The sequence below is a fragment of the Lissotriton helveticus genome, chromosome 7 (assembly GCF_964261635.1).
Source record: "Lissotriton helveticus chromosome 7, aLisHel1.1, whole genome shotgun sequence".
Classification (NCBI taxonomy): domain Eukaryota; kingdom Metazoa; phylum Chordata; class Amphibia; order Caudata; family Salamandridae; genus Lissotriton; species Lissotriton helveticus.
In genome coordinates, this window is record NC_136068.1 from 1809510938 (window position 1) to 1809530318 (window position 19381).

Consider the following 19381-nt stretch of genomic DNA (forward strand, 5'->3'; position numbering starts at 1 on the left):
TAGGCGTGATGAATATAGCATCCCATAAATAAGTTCCAGCTTTCGAAGCGTAGCTTTTACACCAGCAAACTTATGGAGCACCTACTGGACCAACGCAGAAAAAGTCAGGGCACAAGGATATGGTTGAGCCCTGTCATTGTAGAGGATCCTGCTCTCTGGCGATGTGTAAGGCAGTGTCTTGGTCCCTAAAGTTTAGAAGGCGAGCAATGATTGGGGCGTGTGCCTAGCCAGCAATGCTTCCGTTCTACTATAAATGTGAGGGTAAGTGATTTCTTCCAAAACAGTTCTGTTAACAGTAGTTTGACAAACAAATCCAGGCGGCTAGTATTAGTGTATTCTGGCACACCCACTAATCACATATTGTTAAGCCTGCCCCAAGCTTTCAAACCTTAATATATCATTGCCACAGTCTTTGGGAGCTTATCCATTCGTTCCAGTCTCTTCGTTATTGGCCAGCGCCATCTTCCAGGTCCGACACTAACTACTCAGTAGTCTCTATTTTGATCTCATTGCAGTCAGGGCATTCATCCATCTTATCCAGCCTCATGGCCAGGGTGTCAAATTGGCCATCAATGGCCCTAAAGCCTGTCATAAATTCTGCTATTATCACGCCAGCCCAAGGCAGCAGCTCTGGGCCCGCACTGTATGTGCCTCCGTCTTCTGCCATTGAAGGGAGCCCCTCCACGCTTGAAGTCCGCTGCTTGCTAAAGTTTAGTCGTCGTTGTTTGGGGTCTCCCCTGGCGATAGCTTTCAAGATGAGGGCCAGAGAAGAAACCAATCTAAGGGGCAGACACAGAGGTGAGCCTGACAGGCAGGCATTAAAGTCATTGAGGATTCCATCTTGCGATGGAATAGGGCAATAGTGGTCCAGGAGTATGTCAAAGCTCATGCTGAGCACTGCTGGGCAGAGATGAGGATAAAGGCTCAGTGCTGCTCACAACACACATTGCCCCACCAATACCCCAGGTTCCACCACATAGGACCTTTGAGCCACCATCATTTACTGCAGTCAGAGGCATAGGCAGACCACAGAATGTTGGAGTGTTGCAGACATGTGATGAAGTAGAAAGGCAGGTCAACAGCAGGCAATAACCTTTGAGGAAGAGAGCCAGAGACACCACGGGGGCTGGTCCATCTACACATGCATCCCCAAGTGCGTACAGCAATGCAGGTGGAAGGCAGCAGCCAGAGGCATGGTGATGTGTGCCGGGTGGGGTGCAGCAAACAAGGCAGGAGAGTATGAGTCTCAAGCTTGCAGGACAATGGAAGCAGCCACATGACAGGAGCAGAGGTTCTCTACTTGTAAGGATATGACTTGGGGTCCTTAGTGGCACTGGTGTGACCTAGACTGTTGCAGATGCAGCCCAATCCATTTTACATCTGTGGGTAATTGCAGCCCGCTGTGGCAAATGGGCAGGAAGTCTGAAGCGTCTGGGCAACGGCATGTGGCCCAACCATAGTGAAACCACGGGCTTGATTATTATAGGCGGCTGCCCCTGGAGAACCCGACAGCGGTCATGATGGAGGGGGGCAGCATAGGAGAGGCGGAAGATGCAGGAGGCAGCAGCCAGCACCCCAGGCCAACCTGCGACCAATGAGAACAATGTTTATTTGGAAAAAACTCAGCGCCCGATTTTCATATAAACTATAAACACTCTCTGGAGTTGCCAGTAGTTTTCCTTTACCAGACTTATCTTCCTACTACAAAGCAGCTCAACTCTGAGTCATCTCTGAATGGTCCCTTAGGGAATTAAACAAACATTGACTCTGTATGGTTTGTGCGGCGGTGGATAAGACAATCTGTGATATCCTGTGAAAACCCAAACCTGACGAACCGTAAAATGGTTACTTATGCACACCGATTGCCACCACATTGAAGGTTTGGGACACTGTAACCAATGCAAATGACTTAGCGACCTTTCCCTTTCCCTACACACCTATCCATTATAACACGGCTTTGAACTGGCACTGTTACCGGGTCCCTATGACTTATGGTGAGATGGAGGTTGTCTCACTGTTGTGGACGTCTTTTGTGGATGGGACATATTGACATTTGGAAACTGTTGTCGGGATTTTAATTCACCAACTTCCAAAATGTACCACTAAGCTCAACTGAAGCACTGGGTATTACAATCTACTCTAGGATTAGCTGTCACCACATACCTACTCCATATAGAACAATTTGTACGCTGCCCAGGGACTACCCGTGGGTGTATCTCCTTTCTTTATACACTTCTGATGTCCACCTCCCACACTTTTACTCAGTGACACATTTCTTTCTGGGAACACATATTGGGGACACCCATCGATGGTAAACACTGGCGCACACTTTGGAACAACATTTTTCAGATTCATCTATTCATTGGGCCTGCGCAAAGCACTATAAAGTACTTTATGAATAGTATTTACATCTGACCAAACTCCAGAAGATATTTTATACATCAGGTTGCTGCTGGAGAGGTTGTGGGCTATTAGGCGACATTCAACATATTTTGCGGGACTGTCCATCTATTCGACTCTATTGTTCTGAAATTCTAGCTCAGAAAAAAGACATCCTACGATATCCAGTTCCATACACCTCTGAGTTTGCTCTTTTAGGTCTTACGGACCCCATCCCTCAAACATCAAACACAGGGAGATAACTCTATCCCTTGACTCTGTTTGGGAGCAGCAAAGATGGCTACAGCCTCAGCATGGAAGAAAACCAAGGCTCCCTCTATGTTGCAGCGGCATGCTCGTCTTTAGGGAGCCCTTACAATGGAGCATATGACTGATATCCTATTAGATACCAGAAAGGGATTTGAATCTTTTCTCCTGGCCTACTCGTACACAAGCACTCCATGAATTCCAGACGTAACATCTCTTAGTCCTTTGACTTGTTTGACACATATGAGGGTGCTCCATGAGAGTATAAACCCTCCCTCTGAATCAGAACCCTCCCTGAAGCTACTCATTTTACATGATTCACTCATGCACGTTGCAATATTTTTCTGTACATTTTGTTTCCTATTGTTATTGTTGTTTAATTGTTTACAAACTGGGTCATACATACTCTCATACTCTATTTGTATGAAGATGATTGTAGGACTTGCCCCTTTTTGGCTAAAGTTCCCTAAACTTTTTGCTTCCCCCCTAGACCTTTTTCCTGACATGGTGTTTCCAACTTAGATGCTTTGGGTACTTTGCCACTGCTGATCAGTGTCAAAGTGCAAGTGCTCCCTGTGTATAATGGTAATTGGTTGTCCATGATTGGTATGTTTGCTTTACTAGTAAAGTCCCCAGCTAAGTGCACTATGCATGCCAGGGCTGGTAATGCAAATGCTACTAGTGGGCCTGCAGCACTAATTGTGCCACCTACACCAGTAGCCTTAAAGAGGCCAGTGCAGTGCCTGTGCGTGGTTTGTTAAACTGCCATGTTGTTCTGACAAGTGCACCCACTTGCCAGACCTTACACTTCCCTCTCTATGCACATCAGACACCCCTATGAAAGGTTCAGGTTACCCCCTGGGCAGGGTGCAGTGCATGTGAAAGGTAGAACATGTACTAAGGTGTGTACCATGTCCTGACCGTGAAATAATCTCCATTTAGTTTTTCACTGCTAAAAGGCCATCTTGCCCATAGGACAGAATGGGGAGGCTGTGCAATATGTTTTCCAGCCTATCTTTCCAAAGGCTTAAGATGGAGAGGTGAAGTTTAGTATGCCTGAACTCACAATGTAATAACACATCCTTCTATGCAGGTGGTTTTTGCATTATATGTTTATGAACCACTCTTTTAGAAGTGGCTGGGTTTTTGTGCTCTAACATTGCTGTGTGTCTCTGCCTGGTTGTGGATTGACGGCCTGGATTTGAAAGCAATAGGATCTGGGGAATGTCTAGAGCCAGGGGAGAAAGTGAGACAGCAACAAGCTGACCTGCATCTGGAGTGTCACGGTTATTTACAGTTTAAGTGTTTTGTGTGTATTGGTCCTCATGTATTTACAGCATTGATTTGCTTACAGACCACAGCTCCCTGATGAAGGCTATATATTAGCCGAAATGCATTGGAGATTGTAGATTGTTAATACGATGTACATAGGAACATAAGAGGAAATGAACAAATGAGTGAAACATAACTCTTGAATAGAATGAAATAAATTACAAATTCTGGAACAAAATTGATGTGTTAATTTCATTTTTAATAAATTTGCAACCCCAGGAGGGGACAGTGCAGTGACCAGGGGACGTTCCCCAATTAAGGGGCGCACGTTAATATGATTTAATTGAAGTACTCTACGGAGAGCACACCCTGGAGCACGCTACAACTAACAGACTTGGCTAATTAGAAGTGTGAGTGTATATGAACATTTTATACCACTACAAGTGTTGACATGAGTGCTTGTAGTGTTTATACCAACATCAACATAAAGAGATCAGTATCCTGCAATAGTGGATGATGCCTTGCACTTCCTAGATGAAGGATGTTTATGTCTCCTCATACACCTGGATCTTTTGGAACAGACGTGTGGCCCAAAAAGTGTTCCATTTCAAGCCACATCTTCAACCCAGCTCGGGACACCTCTTTGATTGTTCTTACAGCATGGAATCTGATGAAGATATCAACTCAGGAGATGGACCCTCCAAGTCAAGAGCAGCCAGAATACGCTCACTAAGGGACAATCAGTAAATCGCATGAATCACCAGGAAGACCACACAATTTTCTGTTTTATCTTAATTTCTTTCTCTTCTTTCTTTTTTCTGTTCCTTTCTCCACTGCCTTCTGACTTTAATTTCTTGATTCTCTCTCATTCGTCCAGTGGAGCTGGAGGAAAATATAATTGTGGCATGACCTAGCAATGAAGTAACTCCCAGCTTAATGGGCAGGCTTGTTGGCACTGGTTGCAGCTTCCTCGAAGGCAGGAGACAAAGAGGAGAGAGTGTAAATGCCAAATGGAATGCACATGCCAGATTATAGCACCTCGATAAGAAGGAGCTCATTCTTGAAAGTAGTAAGAGCAAGCCAGAAATATAGGAATGAACGGAAAACATTGTGACCTGCATTGGTGTTAGACCTGTCGGCCTGAGAGTGGTCTTCTTCCAAATGTTTTGCCTTCCTCCTCCATTGTTCTGATATCGTTTTTGCTGGTTACGACTGCTAATCAGTGCTAAAGTGCTTGTGCACACTCCTTATAACATGGTAACATTGGCGTATCCCCAACTGGCATATATAATTTACTTGTAAGTCCCTGGTAAAATGGTAATAGATGTACCCAGAGTTGGTAAATTTAATGCTGCTAGTGAGCCTGCAGCCCCTATTGTGCCACTCACTTAAGTAGCCCTTTAAAAATGTCTCAGGTCTGCCATTCAGGCCAGTGTGTGCAGTTTTTAAACCGTCCTTTAAAAGGGACACTCCATTAGCACTCATCCGTACGTGGTAGGGGACCCAGGGGTTTCTTTTTTGTTGTTAGTTTCAATTTTTAAACTGCCTTGTCAACCTGGTACTTTACCACTGCTAGCCAGTTTGGCTGGCCTAACTGAGTCGCTGTAGCTGACCTGCATTTGTTGAACCTAGGACTCCAAAGTGACTCCTAGGGCTAGTTGGCTAGACTCCTGCCTAGAACCTTAGGGACAGAAGGCTCCAACAACTTAGGAGCCAGCATTTGGACTCTGCTATCTGTGAGTTCTACCCTGTCAATTAGTGTCACCGCAGACCTGGTCCCTTGGAAGTGGGCCTAAAGGTGTTTCACCAGCCTGTCTGTGGTGCCAGCAAAACCAAAGCATCTCCTCTGCCCTGAGGGTTCTCCTGACTCAAGGGCTCCACATTGAACTCACAGCTTGCATCAGAACCTCTGCCTGCGTGAAGCTTTCCTGACGCAGGCCCTCACATTACAAATCTCTGGTAAACTGCAGACTCAGCATTGACTCAGGTTCTTGCATTGAGCCACACAGCTCTTTTAAACTGATGGATCACCCCGACTGCGCGATGCATTCTCGACACTAAACTTCACATCACAAACCCTTATCGATGAGATGCTCGATGGTGATGCGTGACCTCGCATTGCAGCTCTGCAGCACCTCACAACCGATTCATCACCTCGGCTGCACAATACATTCACGGTGCAGGACCATGCAACTCTCTGCAACCAGGATCTAACCTAATCTCGATTGGCTATCCTAACTGGATCCCTGTAGCCAGTCCATGCTCCATCATGGTCAGCCTGAAATTGTGATTTTTTTCTGGTCCGGCACAAGCAGATATCCACAGTTGGTGCTTTGTGTCTTTTGACGCTATATTTACTGAAATCTTTAAACCTGCATATATCCAGTTCTAATGATTTTATTTTTGTTCTTTTGGTCATGTTTTATTTATTACACATTACTCCATTGTTCTAATATGATGTGGGATCTTTTTGTTGTGTGTTTTTATGGCGTTATTGTTTGAAGTTTTGCAAAAATACTTTATACATTGCCTCGAAGTGAAGCATGATGACTGTTTGATACACTACCCAAATTTTCAACGTAGATTAATTTAGGGTTTGATGGTGACTTCATCCTGACAAGAATTGTGGCTGCTGCTTGAGAAGGATTTCACCACCTCAGCCAGTAATACAATTTGTTACACTAGAAAACCTTTTCTTAACTGATTGGTCCCGTAGTACTTGTGTCACAGTGGCCTTTTCCCTTATTTGCATTCTTATGCTGTAATCTAACATTGATCATTTGGAATTGCCACCCAAGTTCCTGCCTTCTGAAGAAAGGCTGCCAGAAGATTGATTGTGCCAGATGGTATCGGCTAGTGTAGGTGCGCCAATCATTACATCATCTACTGTTGCATTTCTTAAAGGACAATGCACTACAATTCCCTTATTATACCTGGAATCCTGCAATCCCTGTATAAACGTCCATTTCTAATTCTTCATAATCATTGACTTTTAACGCTCTTAGTCCTCATTTATGAAGACAAGACATCAGAACTCAACCATAAAAATTTATTCAAGCCGAATTCTAACATCAGAATGCCTGCTGCTAAATCCAGCAGCCAAGGTGAAAGGCAGGTCAGGTCATTCAGCAGCTGCTTAACGCAACGGAAATTAAACATTACTTTTCTTTCTTATGCTCAATTTTTCTAGTTTACAGTGACAAGCAGTAAGAACATGTTTATTTGTGACACTCTTTAGAAAATTATCCAAAAGTTAGAATCTTTCTTCATGTTTCTACACATTCTGAGCTAATGCAGCTTTTTTATAAAGAAAATTGCCTTGTATTGAATTATTTTAAATATCTTTTTGCAATAAATATCTAACAGGTTTTTGATGCATTTAATTTTGCACTAGAGGTTCTATTTTTATTTTTCATGTTAGCAAAAATGCTCTTTTTCTCACACTCTACACACCAATATTTTAAGTGGTTTGTGAGAATTATTATTGTGTGGCCATGTAGTATATGGGATAAAGTAATCCGTGCTGCACATGATAAGGATATTACAAGTCACCTTGAAGTCCCATCACCTAATAAAGGTATGATCATGGAACGCCACAGTAACTTGAAATATCCTTATAATATTCGTCAGCTGCACTTTATCCCATGAATAATATAAATTGAAATGTGAACCACATAATAATTCTTATGTCATTAGCGATAAATATCGCTGACATGCAAAGTGGGCCCCAAGATGATCGCTATCTCCTACTAGCTGTCTCTAACTGGTGTTAGCGACAGCTAGGTAATAGGGCGATAAAATTATCGCCCGCTTTAGCGGGAAAAATTCCTGCTAAAGCGGCGATACGGCCCTTGGTAATATGCCCCTTGGTTCTTACCAGATATTATGGAAATCAAGGTCTCCTCTAATGAAGAAAAGGGCAAGGTGAGAAGTGCCCTGTCCTAAAGCCACGTTTGCTGCTTCTTTCTTCTGACATAGTTGTAACATTTCATCTGGGACATGGTGTGGATGACAATGCATGATATACACACAATGTGCAGGTCAGAAGTACAATGAAAGAACGTGGAGTTCCACCTCTGGCGAGGGGGGCGGAAGATCAGAGAACGGTGTGCCAAGGAAAGCATTTCTCGATTACATTGCGCAATATGTTTGTCTTTCACACATAAAACAGGACATAAATAATCTGCTCCAGGAGGCTGTGCAGGGAGAAGAACTTCAGATTTTCAGCTTAGTCACCTCCTGCTTCACCTTCACCCTCCTGATCGCCATGAGGGCACTCCTCACCAGCATCAGCGTCCTCCTGGCTTTTGTAGCAACAGGTCAGTCACCTCTGCCTTCCTCCTATGCATTGATCTGATCTCTGATGTCTTTAGCAGATGTCTCCTGACCTTTTCATTGGTCAGTGAGTCATTGTGAGGTCAGTCAACAGAGTGCGGGCTGCAGTAAGGTCTTCCCATCGGCAGCATCATTCATCAGTGTGCTGGGGACCGGCTTGTCGCGGGATCTTGTGGACTCTATCAGATTTAACATGATGTATCATATGTTGGAGTCACTACTGTAAAGATGACCAGTAATGCAGGTAAGTTGTAACTTCTTTATTAAGTATACCCCTGACGCCAAGGCACGTCTACATGCAGTCACCACTCTGATAGCAACTGTCATTCTCAACTGTCAACCTGCCGGTGGTCAGCTAGAACACCCTGACATCACAATGCACCGGCAGGTCACGCGTGCAAGGAACATAGCGCGCGTGCAATGCATCAGATAAGAGCACTAGATATGTAAACATAACACATCTCTCTTCCCAAAAGAACAAGAAGGAACGTGGATGCACGACTGAAGCTTAGGATGAGGAGGGGTAACCACAGCTAGTCACATATGTAATCATGTAACTTAACTGGAGGTTTTACCACTCTTCCATATCTGCTCACAGTGAGTTCATCCTCACAACTGACGTCCGGCGATGTAACATCTTCATAAACAGAAACATCTGAATCAGAATCAGTATCGCTGTTGGTCTGGTACCTGTACTCTTCCGATGTCTCCTTGCTCTGCCTACTACTACTGTCTTCCACCCATGAGGCATCTGAAGTGTACTCACTCCCAGAAGATACTTCGTTTGCACCCAAAAAAACAATGTTAGTACCATCTGGTCGAGACCCCTCAACTTCCTCACGGTCCAGAATCCAATCGTAGTCTTGGGAACAGGAAACTTCATTATTTTCCGGAGTGAATTTATAACCAACCACACCTTTCCCCTCCTTGCACAATGATAGAGCAGAAAAATGACAAGTTTTTCCATCACTCAAAAGAGCAGAATTACAAAACACTTTCTTTACCTCCATGGGTTGAGAGTAGTGATTTTTGCCCTTGCTAGTACCTCTAGTATTTTTCACTCTTACATTGTCACCTGCTTTGATGTCAACCTTTTTACATGCATGCTTATTGTCATAATATTTCTCTCCAATGGTTTGTGACTTTCGTACATTCTCTTGTATCTCCTCTGGTGACCAATTCTCTATTTTGGGGGTAGCCCAACCTACATTATCCTTTGTAATGGGAGTCCTCCCTCTCAAAAGTACAAAGGGACTGGTACATGTTGAAACACATGGTGTAACCCGAAAAGACCAAAGATTTTTGTTTAGTTGTTTTCTCCATGACATGTCATTCTGATTCGCTAGTTGAATTATTCCTTTAATCACTCGATTGAACCTTTCAACTGCACCATTTCCTGCAGGATGATAAACAGACGTGGTTTTGTGTTCTATCCCTTGTTTCTTCAGAAATTCTTTGAATATTTTTTACGTGAACTGTGGGCCATTGTCCGACACAATGCTGTTTGGAAGGCCCTCACTTAGGAATAGCTTGCGCAAGAAACTTACAACACTTTTAGCTTCCGCATCTTGTACCACTTCAACCTCTGGCCACTTTGAGAAATGGTCAACCAGTACAATAAGATATAACAGTTCTTCTTGTTCACGAATGGGCCCACAAATGTCAATACCCAATCTTACCCAAGGCATGTTTGGACAAGACCGGGGTTGAAGGGGTGGTCTAAGTGTTCTTTTAGACTTGTCGGAGTTTTCGCAGGCTGTACAATTCCTGACACTCCTTTCAATTTCTATGTCATAACCAGGCCACCAGTATGAATTCCTTACTCTACTTTTTGTTTTACCAATTCCAAGATGCCCCTCGTGGCAAATGTCAAGGAGTTTAGCACGTAAACCTTTGGGCGGAACAACCTTTCCATTTCTCAAAATCAAATCACCTTCGATAGACAACTCATCTCTCAGTTCCCAAAATGATCGCAAATGTCAGGCAATTTTTTCTTATCAGGCCAGCCCGCTCTTATGTATTTCTTTACCTCAAATAGAACATCATCCTTTTCCATGTATTCTGTCCATTCTGCACCAGAGATACATGGCACTTCTTCTATGACATTAGCTATGCAGAAAGTGTCAATGTCTGAAGCCAGATCATCATTGCATTGTTTGGTAGAGGTAAACGGCTTAGACAGTCCGCCACTTTGTTTTAGCACCAGGAAGATATTCTACTTCGTAGTTATATTCTAACAATTTCATCGAAATACGTGACAAACGTGGGGAAGCAACTTGAAGACCCTTAGTAGAAAGCACTTTTATCATGGGTCACTTCTGAGGGTGATTTTGTATCCCCAAATGTATTGTCTAAAATGGTTCAAACCCCATGCACATGCAAGTGCCTCCCTCTCAATCACAGAATATCTTCCTTCTGTTTGCGTGATTGAACGTGAGGCAAGAGCAACGGTAACTTCTTTTCCTTCTACATTAACCTGTGAGAGTACCGCTCCCAACCCCTTGTTGCTTGCATCTGTGGTCACAATGCTTTTTAAAGAGGGGTTAAACCCTTGTAGGGGTGGGGCATCGCAAATCTCTTTTTTTATCCTGTTAAATGCTTCTTCACAAGTAGCATTCCATTCAAATGTATTCTTTTGTTTTATGAGTTCTCTTAAATGTAAGGTTTTTGAAGAGAAGTTCTTTACAAATTTAGCATAAAATTCTGATAGGCCTAGGAATGTTCTTACCTCTTCTTTATTCTTGGGTGAGGGGGCTTCCCTAATAGCCGATAGCAGCTCTTTTTTGGTTTTATGCCATTTCCATCGATTTCATGCCCCAAATAGGTGACTTTATTTGCTGTAAATTTGCATTTGCGCAGATCCGCAGTAAGCCCATGATGCTCTAGCAACCCTAAGACTCTGTTAAGTTTTGCATCATGTTCACCTCTACTTTTGCCTGTTACCATGATGTCATCTTGGAAAATTAAGAGATTCTTCTCCCCTTTGAATAGTTCACTCATCAACCTTTGAAACATGGCCGCAGCAGAGGCCAGTCCAAATGGTACTCTTTTAAACCTGAAACACCCCAGTGGGGTTACAAATGTGGTAAGGCTCTTGCTTTTGGGATGTAAAGCCACTTGGTGGTAGGCCGAGCTTAGATCAATGGTTGAAAACCATTTTGCACCATTTGTAAGGGACAGCATCTCGCTAATTTTTGGCAAAGGGAATTGATCCACCAGAATGTTTTGATTAAGATCGCATAGATCAATGTATAGACGGAGCTTGCCGTTGGGCTTCTTCGCGATAACCAAAGGCGAAACCCACTCTGCTGACTCTACTGGCTCAATGATGCCCTCCCTCTGTAATTTTTTAAGTTCCTCTTCTACCTCTTCAATGATGGAAAATGGTATGTTCCTGGACTTTGTATACAAGTCACAGCATCTCTTTTAAGTTTAATTTCATGGACAAAACCTTTAAGTTTCCCAATGTTCTCTGAAAACACCTTAGGATATCTTTTCTTAAAGAAGTTGTTACATTCTTCCTCCGTTTGTAAAATGAGTACGGGATCCGGACTGTTAAGATCCAGGATTATACCTAATTCCCCTTGGTCAATCCACCCTAACACAGATGGACCCACCTTGGAGACATACAGTTTGCCAACAGTTTGTCGGGATTTGAGTTGGAACTGTAGTTCCCTGTAACCTAACATTTCAATAGGTTCGTAATTAAATGACTTTGGGAAAATATCTGGGTTCTTTAACTTCTTTCCAACAACTGGAACAAATTTCTCTAACCAAACTTCTTCATTTACTATAGTATATGGCGAGCCAGAATCTGCAACAATAGATATGTCCACCCCGCCAATGTTCATGTCACATATAGGTTTCTTTTTTTTGTTTCCACCATCTTCCACATTCAACACAAACAAGTTCATATCATCTTCATCTGAAGATGTAAATTTTTCTTCTTCTTCATAAATTACTGCTTTGACATTTCTACCCCCTTTTTGTTTCTTAGGACACATAGCACTGAAATGTCCTACCATACCATAAATAGTACATTTTTGTCTTATTGCTGGGCACGATCTGTCGTTGGCCAAATGGTATCTACTACCACATCTATAACATTTGCTGTCATCTGAAAGCTTAGCTTTATGGCTAGTATCTCTTTTCTGTACGTAACCGGAATTAGGCTTACTATTTGCTTTTCTAGAATTAATGACCTTTGCCACCATAGATTTGTCCTCAGTAGAGGATTTTTCTTCTTGTAACACAGCCTTAGCACACCTTCCAGTTAATTCAGTACATTTGACTATTTCTACTACTTCTTCTAATGGCAATTCACCCTTAGCCCACAGTTTCTCCTGGACATGTTTATTTGAGGATCTCATAATGACCTGGTCGCGAACCAGTTCGTCATGTAATGCCCCAAATCTGCACGTTAGTGCTAAATTTTTCAACGCAGCAACGTAATCTTCTACAGACTCTTCTGGTGCTTGCTTGCGTTGAAAAAATTTGAATCTGTTTACAGCAATAGAGTAGGTTTGAAATACATTGTCAAATCTTCTAATGCAATAGTATATACATCGCCTGGCCTAGTTTTTTTGTTGATGCGGTTGAAAATTTTCATTGCCTTTGCACCTAAGCAATGAAGAAGAATTTTCTTTTTCTTCTCCGGGGTCAATTCTTCATCCCCCTCAAAAGTGGATAAATAGTTTTCAAAGTACTCCCTCCACTCTTCCCATTTAAGGGCATCATCCCCTGTAGAGGGTATGAAAGGTAAGGGTGGAGATAAATTCCAAACATTACCTGAAGCCATGGCTATTAACCTTTTATGTAATTTTCTTGAACAGAATATGAAGTAAGTAAAGTTTCTTTTCTTGTAAATACTTTTTTCTAACCAACCATTACCATATTGTCTTTCATTTTCCTTAATGGAAATTGTAGATATCCAAAATGTTTTATAATTCCAACCCAAAAGGGATACTGGAAGTGTTTATGAACAGTTAATACTAATTTTCCATTAACATACTTTTAATGGTGTGCGTGTCACCCCTTTGAGCAACACGCAAATTCAAAAAATCTTTGCTTACTAGTGTTTATTTATTTCTTTAGAAACATCTAGTAGCGCTGGAATCAGATGATTTGTTAATGAGGCATGGTGTGCGTATCACCGTAACAATGACAAGCACCAAACACTGCATACGACTTTTCCAAGATGGCCGTTCCACTGACGTCACTTCGACACCTGACTGGAAAATCTTCTCCTCAGGATGCATCGTGCAGTCTAGCAGGAAGGCGGTAAACGCCTCGTAACCCAAACGCGAAGTCGTCTCTCACACAGCGGATCACCTCATGCCAAACACAAAGTCGTCTCTCCACGCAGCGGATCACCTCATGCGTCCGTTCTTCACTAATCACCCCAGGCATCTATTCCTCTCCGTTCGCTGAAGGAAAGATCTCCACATAACCCGGGTGCACCGTCCTCACATACGTGAGATCTCTATCCAGTCAAAAGATGATGGAGGGCAAACCGGAACAACTCCGCTGGCACGGCCAAGGTCTTTTTAAATCTACCAGTGCCGATCCCCCCGGAACTCAAGAACAGTCAAACCACCTCCTTAATTCTCGCACTCGCACCGGAGGGGTGAATCACAAAAAACCCTGACAGCGCGCAGGGCTACAACCAACAGCTGGACACATCCGCCTCACCCGTCAAGAACGGTGTATAGATCGACGTCCAGGACGCTGCCTCCAAGACTGTTCTATGTTGAACACGAACACAGCAAAGCCGCAGTGACAATCTGCGACTTCAATGATACCCGCAATTCCTGCATGGTGGGACAGCTGTGGTCCTGGAGATTCCGCTTTTCACCAAATTTCTTAGCGGAATTCAGATGAGATGGTAACACACTGCCTTGTTCGACGTACCAACCAGCAGGTCTGAAGGCTTCTGGTGGGTTCTTCGTGGTGTCAGGATCCCCGTCTCGTCGCCAACTTGTAAAGATGACCAGTAATGCAGGTAAGTTGTAACTTCTTTATTAAGTATACCCCTGACGCCAAGGCACGTCTACATGCAGTCACCACTCTGATAGCAACTGTCATTCTCAAATGTCAACCAGCCGGTGGTCAGGTAGAACACCCTGACGTCACAATGCACCAGCAGGTCGCACGTGCAACGAACATAGCGCGCGTGCAATGCATCAGATAAGAGCACTAGATATATAAACATAACAACTGCCATGATGAGAACATTACATGACACAGATGTGAGAAATGACACCATCCTGAATAAAAAGCTGCAGTTCCCTGTTCATATATCCATGGAATAAGCAATACTGTAGGCAGAAAAGGTCCAAGCACTCCATCCAGTCTGGCTGCTTCTCTGCTTGCTCTCAGCTCTTTTTTAATTGATAAGCTTTCAATATTAAAACAATTTACCCCTAAAATAGTTTTAAGAAGCAATGTTGATGGCCCTCTGCTGCACCTAAGCATCAGAGGGGCAATGGATGGAAATACTTGAAACAATGTGAGCCACTGGTAATATTTCTGACTGCATGTATTCCATTTAATTGATCTGGATGGTTTTGAATGTTTTCTTTATTGAAGGGGACAAACCATATGCACACCTTAAAATACACTGCCAAGCATGTTCACAGATATAAAGAAAAACATGTTGGGCAGCATCAGGTGTTCCCATTCAGGGAGGTCATGGCCAAGTGACTTGTGTGGGCTTGAGTGGGTGCTATCTTTGTGTTGATGGAGAGATGGATTTTCATGTAGACGATCCATCTCTATAGTTGACAAGAGAAGCTAAAACAATGGAATGGAATGTGCCTAGAGTAATTACCAGTGGATCAGACTAAATCTGCAGCCTTAACAGCTTATATATTTTACTTCCCCCGGTGGCTCAGCAGCCCCAATAGACAGAGAGGGCTCTGCTGGTGTGCATTGCATGTATGTGGTGGGATTCAACTGCCTACCCTAGCATTGACGGAGGGCTGTACAGTGAGGGAGGCAGTTTATGGGAGAGGAGGATAACCTCTCTTTGTTCAGTTCTCTTTGCTATGCATTGGTATCACACAGAAAAGACTCTTCTCCCCTGCACCCCATGAGCCCACCAAACCCTAATCTAGGATCTCCCAACCCAACCACTCAATCACAGAAGGACCAATGAAGATTCTTTGGGTAACTTGAGAAGCTCAGAAGGTCCAATCCATCCAGACAGACATTCCTAACCTCCCCTAAAAGGTGAATGGATTCTCCTTGGGATGTAGCCTTGTCATGGGTGGCATCTGGGATCACGGGGGCCAGAAACATACAGTGTTGACACTATCTGGGATTGCACATCTGGTTTCTAGAGGATGCTCTTGATCCAACCTTTCAAGAGGTGAAAACCAACTCACTGAATAAGAACAAAGTTACCGACAACTTCCTGATAGCAGCCTTTTGCATTGAAATTCGCTTTTACCATAGTTCCAGGGGCTAAGGACTGACACCACTTCACTGCATTATTGTGTTTGCTGGTGACGGTATGATCTTAAGTTTGGCCATAATACCCAAATGTCTTTCATGTACGTCATTTTTTTCTGATAATGTCATTTTATTCTGATGATGTCATCAGGCACTCAAGCTACACTGTCATTTGCTATGATCTAATGCCATGTGAGTTGCTGTGATGTCTTAATTGGGCCTAAGTCTTGTGATGTCATTTCGAGTGATGCCATAATTATATTAATTGGTGAATTTAAACCCTGAAAAATCCTATTTCTTCTGGTCACACAACGTTGGCAAGCATTCAAACGGGAAATCTGACAGCAATTCGCTCAGTTCTGCCCGCGAGGCCCGGCCCAGGACAGTGACGTTATTTGTCTTGATGCAGTTACTCCACAGCCGCAAACGAAGCAATTAACCCGCTCCTTGCCTTGCAGGAGAGACCCTGAAGTGCGAACTGTGCATGAATCCGAAAGGCACAACATGTTCTGGAGACAAGACCACCTGTGATGCCAGCGTGACACACTGCGACAACACCTACCTGGAGGTCGAACATGGTAGGTGCAACCAGGGATGGGGGGGAATCAGATGCTTCTTGGGGTGCAGTTGCTGTATTTTCACGTAGAGAAACTGCGCAACATGCAATTGAGGTGAAAACACAATTCATGCACGAAGTGAAAGTGTAGAAAGCCTGCACCTGGGTCATTTTCGAAAGGTGACACTCGTTCCAAGGGAGATCCGAATCAATCTGCAGATGCATGCTGTGCAGGGCTATTCACCAGCTGCCGCCAACTGGATGTAGACAACAACATGTCTGAATGATGAGCTTGCTGGGTTCGATAATTGGGCACGCAGAATAAATATATTGTACCAACCTACTCAAACATGTTACATTGTGCCTTCTGTCTGATCTAACTAATGATTGATGCAGCGTCTATCCTTACCTGATGATTTCTGACCCCTCACATACCAGTCAATGGGTCAAAACCCCAAAGACAGACCTTTGGTTAGTAACTGTTAGTTGCAGGGAAAGGCCTCTTGCAGCATTGTGTGCCCATGTAGCCACACAGGAGGTCAGCCAGCTACCTCTTGATACCCACCTCTTTGTCCTTGGTACAGAGAGGAGCAAGTCCAGTCCTTCAGAGCTCCTCAAAGGTTACAGATCAATCAATCAATCAATCAATCAGGGGTTTGTTAAAGCGCGACTAAAAAGGGTCTAAAGGCGCTAGGGGTGTGCAGGTTCCATTCCATCAAGGAGGGGGTCTGTTGAAGAGCCAGGTTTTGAGGTTTCTTGCGAAGATGGGGAGCGATGTTGTCTGTCTGAGGTGGAGCGGAAGGGCGTTCCATGCTTTGGCAGCGAGGAAGGAGAAGGAGCGGCCTCCCAATCTGGTCTTTCTGGTGCGGGGGACCACGGCGTAGGAGAGCTGGGCTGATCGTAGGGTCCTTTGGGGTGCGTGGAATTTGAGTCGGCTGTTCAGGTATGCTGGTCCAGTGTCGTGGAGGGCCTTGTGTGCATGGGTGAGCATCTTAAAGGTGATTCTCGCCTCGACGGGGAGCCAGTGGAGTGTGCGCAGGTGCTGGGAGATGTGGCAGTGTTTTGGCAGGTTGTGGACCAGTCTTGCGGCGGCGTTCTGGATGTTCTGTAGCTTGCGGATGAGGTTTTTGTTTATTCCGGCGTAGAGTGCGTTGCCGTAGTCGAGTCTGCTGGTGACCAGGGCGTGAGTGACTGTCTTTCGGTGTTCGAGGGGGATCCATTTGAAGGTCTTACGATGGAGGTGGAGGGTGTGGAAGCAGGAAGATGAGACAGAGTTGATCTGGCGGTCCATTTTGAGCTCGGAGTCCAGGATGATTCCCAGGTTGCGTGCGTGGTCTGTGGGGGTTGGCGGGTTTCCGAGGGCGGTGGGCCACCAGGTGTCGCTCCAGGCATCGGGGTTTGGGCCCATGATGAGTACTTCTGTTTTGTTGGTGTTTAGTTTGTAGGCAGCTGTTTTTCATCCATTTGGCGACGGCTTCCAGGTCGATTCCTCTTCTGTTCTTCATCAAGTCCAGAAGGTTTTCTTATGGGGTTCCCTTGGGGTGCCACATTCATGCCGGGCACCTGCTATTGGGTGTGGATGGCTCCTAGTTACTCCTTCACGGTTGTATGGTGAACCCCGCATGCATTTACCACGCATGCCTTACATCGTAGTCTCTACCCCAGCTGCAATGTCACCACACATTCCTTTACCATGCAAGTCATTACAGCGACTTGCCTTATGGGGCACAGGACTTTGGAACAGTGAATGTACTATTCCAACTCCAGTCTACTCAACAGTAGGGAAGGTGTTGGACTTACAAATCCAACACCAGTTCAGCAACGCGCCCCCTAAAGCCCATCGTTGTAATCAGTGATGGCTCACAGAGGTAAGTGTGGTTGGGTGGGGCGGGGTGGAGTGGTGGAAGTCGACAGAGATAAGTGATATGAAAGAAATAAAGAAATAAAACCACTTACCTTGAGCTCGCCTAATCGCCAAGTCTTACAACACCTACACACTGCCCCAACTTCGCCCCGCCCCTGGCCTGCCGCTCTTACCTGTGTGAGACACTACTGAAAGTAATGTCTTATGTGGTAAAGGAACACGTGGTAACATCGCAGTTGGAGTAAATTATGTAATTTAAAATGGGATGTCCAGTCAAAAAGGGAACATTTCCTGAATACAAAATGAATAAACTTTCTTAGCCAATGCCTCCCTCGTTGGGCGTAGCCTAATATTATTATGAATGACCCCCTCATGCAAGTCCCTGCATATCTGCAGTCACCCTTCTTTATCCATTGGTCTGTGTGTGTGTCAGTCACATGCTGTTCCTCTCGCCACAACATAAAGCATGGGGCAATTGGTCTACCCACTTCAATGATTGGTTCTCATTAACTGTGTTTGACAGCATTTTGCTTGCACATAGGAGCACATCTGACCTAAAAGTAGTCCACTGCAGTGCCAAAGCTGGTAGGAGAATGTCTACTTTCATTTAATGTTTTTTTCTTTTCGGTATTTCTGACTGGTCATATTTCCCTTTTTTAATAAAAATATATTCAGTCATCTTCAGATGGTGGCATTTTTACCGTTTATCATTTTCATTCAAATTGCATATGTTTCCAAAAAAAGAAATAAATGAATGCATGTATATATGTGGTATATCTGAAGCATAAAGTGAACCCAAAAAATAACAGAGCGTTGTACATGGTCAAGGACAATAAAAGATAAAGAAACATACATTTACAGGTTCCCCAAGGCCAGCCGCGGTCCGTGCAGGTAACAGCAGTGAGTCGGTGGGACCAGGCGAGGATGGGTTTTTGAGGGACGATGAAGAAGGAAAATTAAATAAATAACTAATTTTCCCTCTGCATCGTCCATCGAAATCCCCCCTTAACTGGTTCCACCGTTGTTACATACAAGGACCGCGGATGCCCAAGGCTAGTCCTATTACCTTTGAGAATGACTGTTCTTCATTTGTGTTTGGTGTATGTTTTACTGTGTAATGATCATTTTCATTTCTCAAAACAAGAGCATGTGATTCAGCCATTACATTGTGACACATGCACTATAGTATATACGTTGAATTACCTCTTACCTTACCTCTTATGTTAGGCCCTTTTAGCAATTTGTTATGAACCCTT

General features: G+C 44.0%; 1 protein-coding gene across 1 annotated transcript in view; it reads left to right on the forward strand.

Annotated features, from left to right (window-relative positions):
* The first annotated feature begins 8138 nt into the window (after positions 1–8138).
* Positions 8139–19381, forward strand: part of LOC144767725 (phospholipase A2 inhibitor and Ly6/PLAUR domain-containing protein-like) — a 78283-nt gene continuing 67040 nt past the window's right edge. Inside the window, exons 1-2 of the mRNA XM_078651109.1 lie at positions 8139–8237; positions 16164–16283. Coding sequence (XP_078507235.1) covers positions 8186–8237; positions 16164–16283 — 172 coding nt within the window. The 5' untranslated portion in view covers positions 8139–8185. The remainder of the gene's footprint in view (positions 8238–16163; positions 16284–19381) is intronic.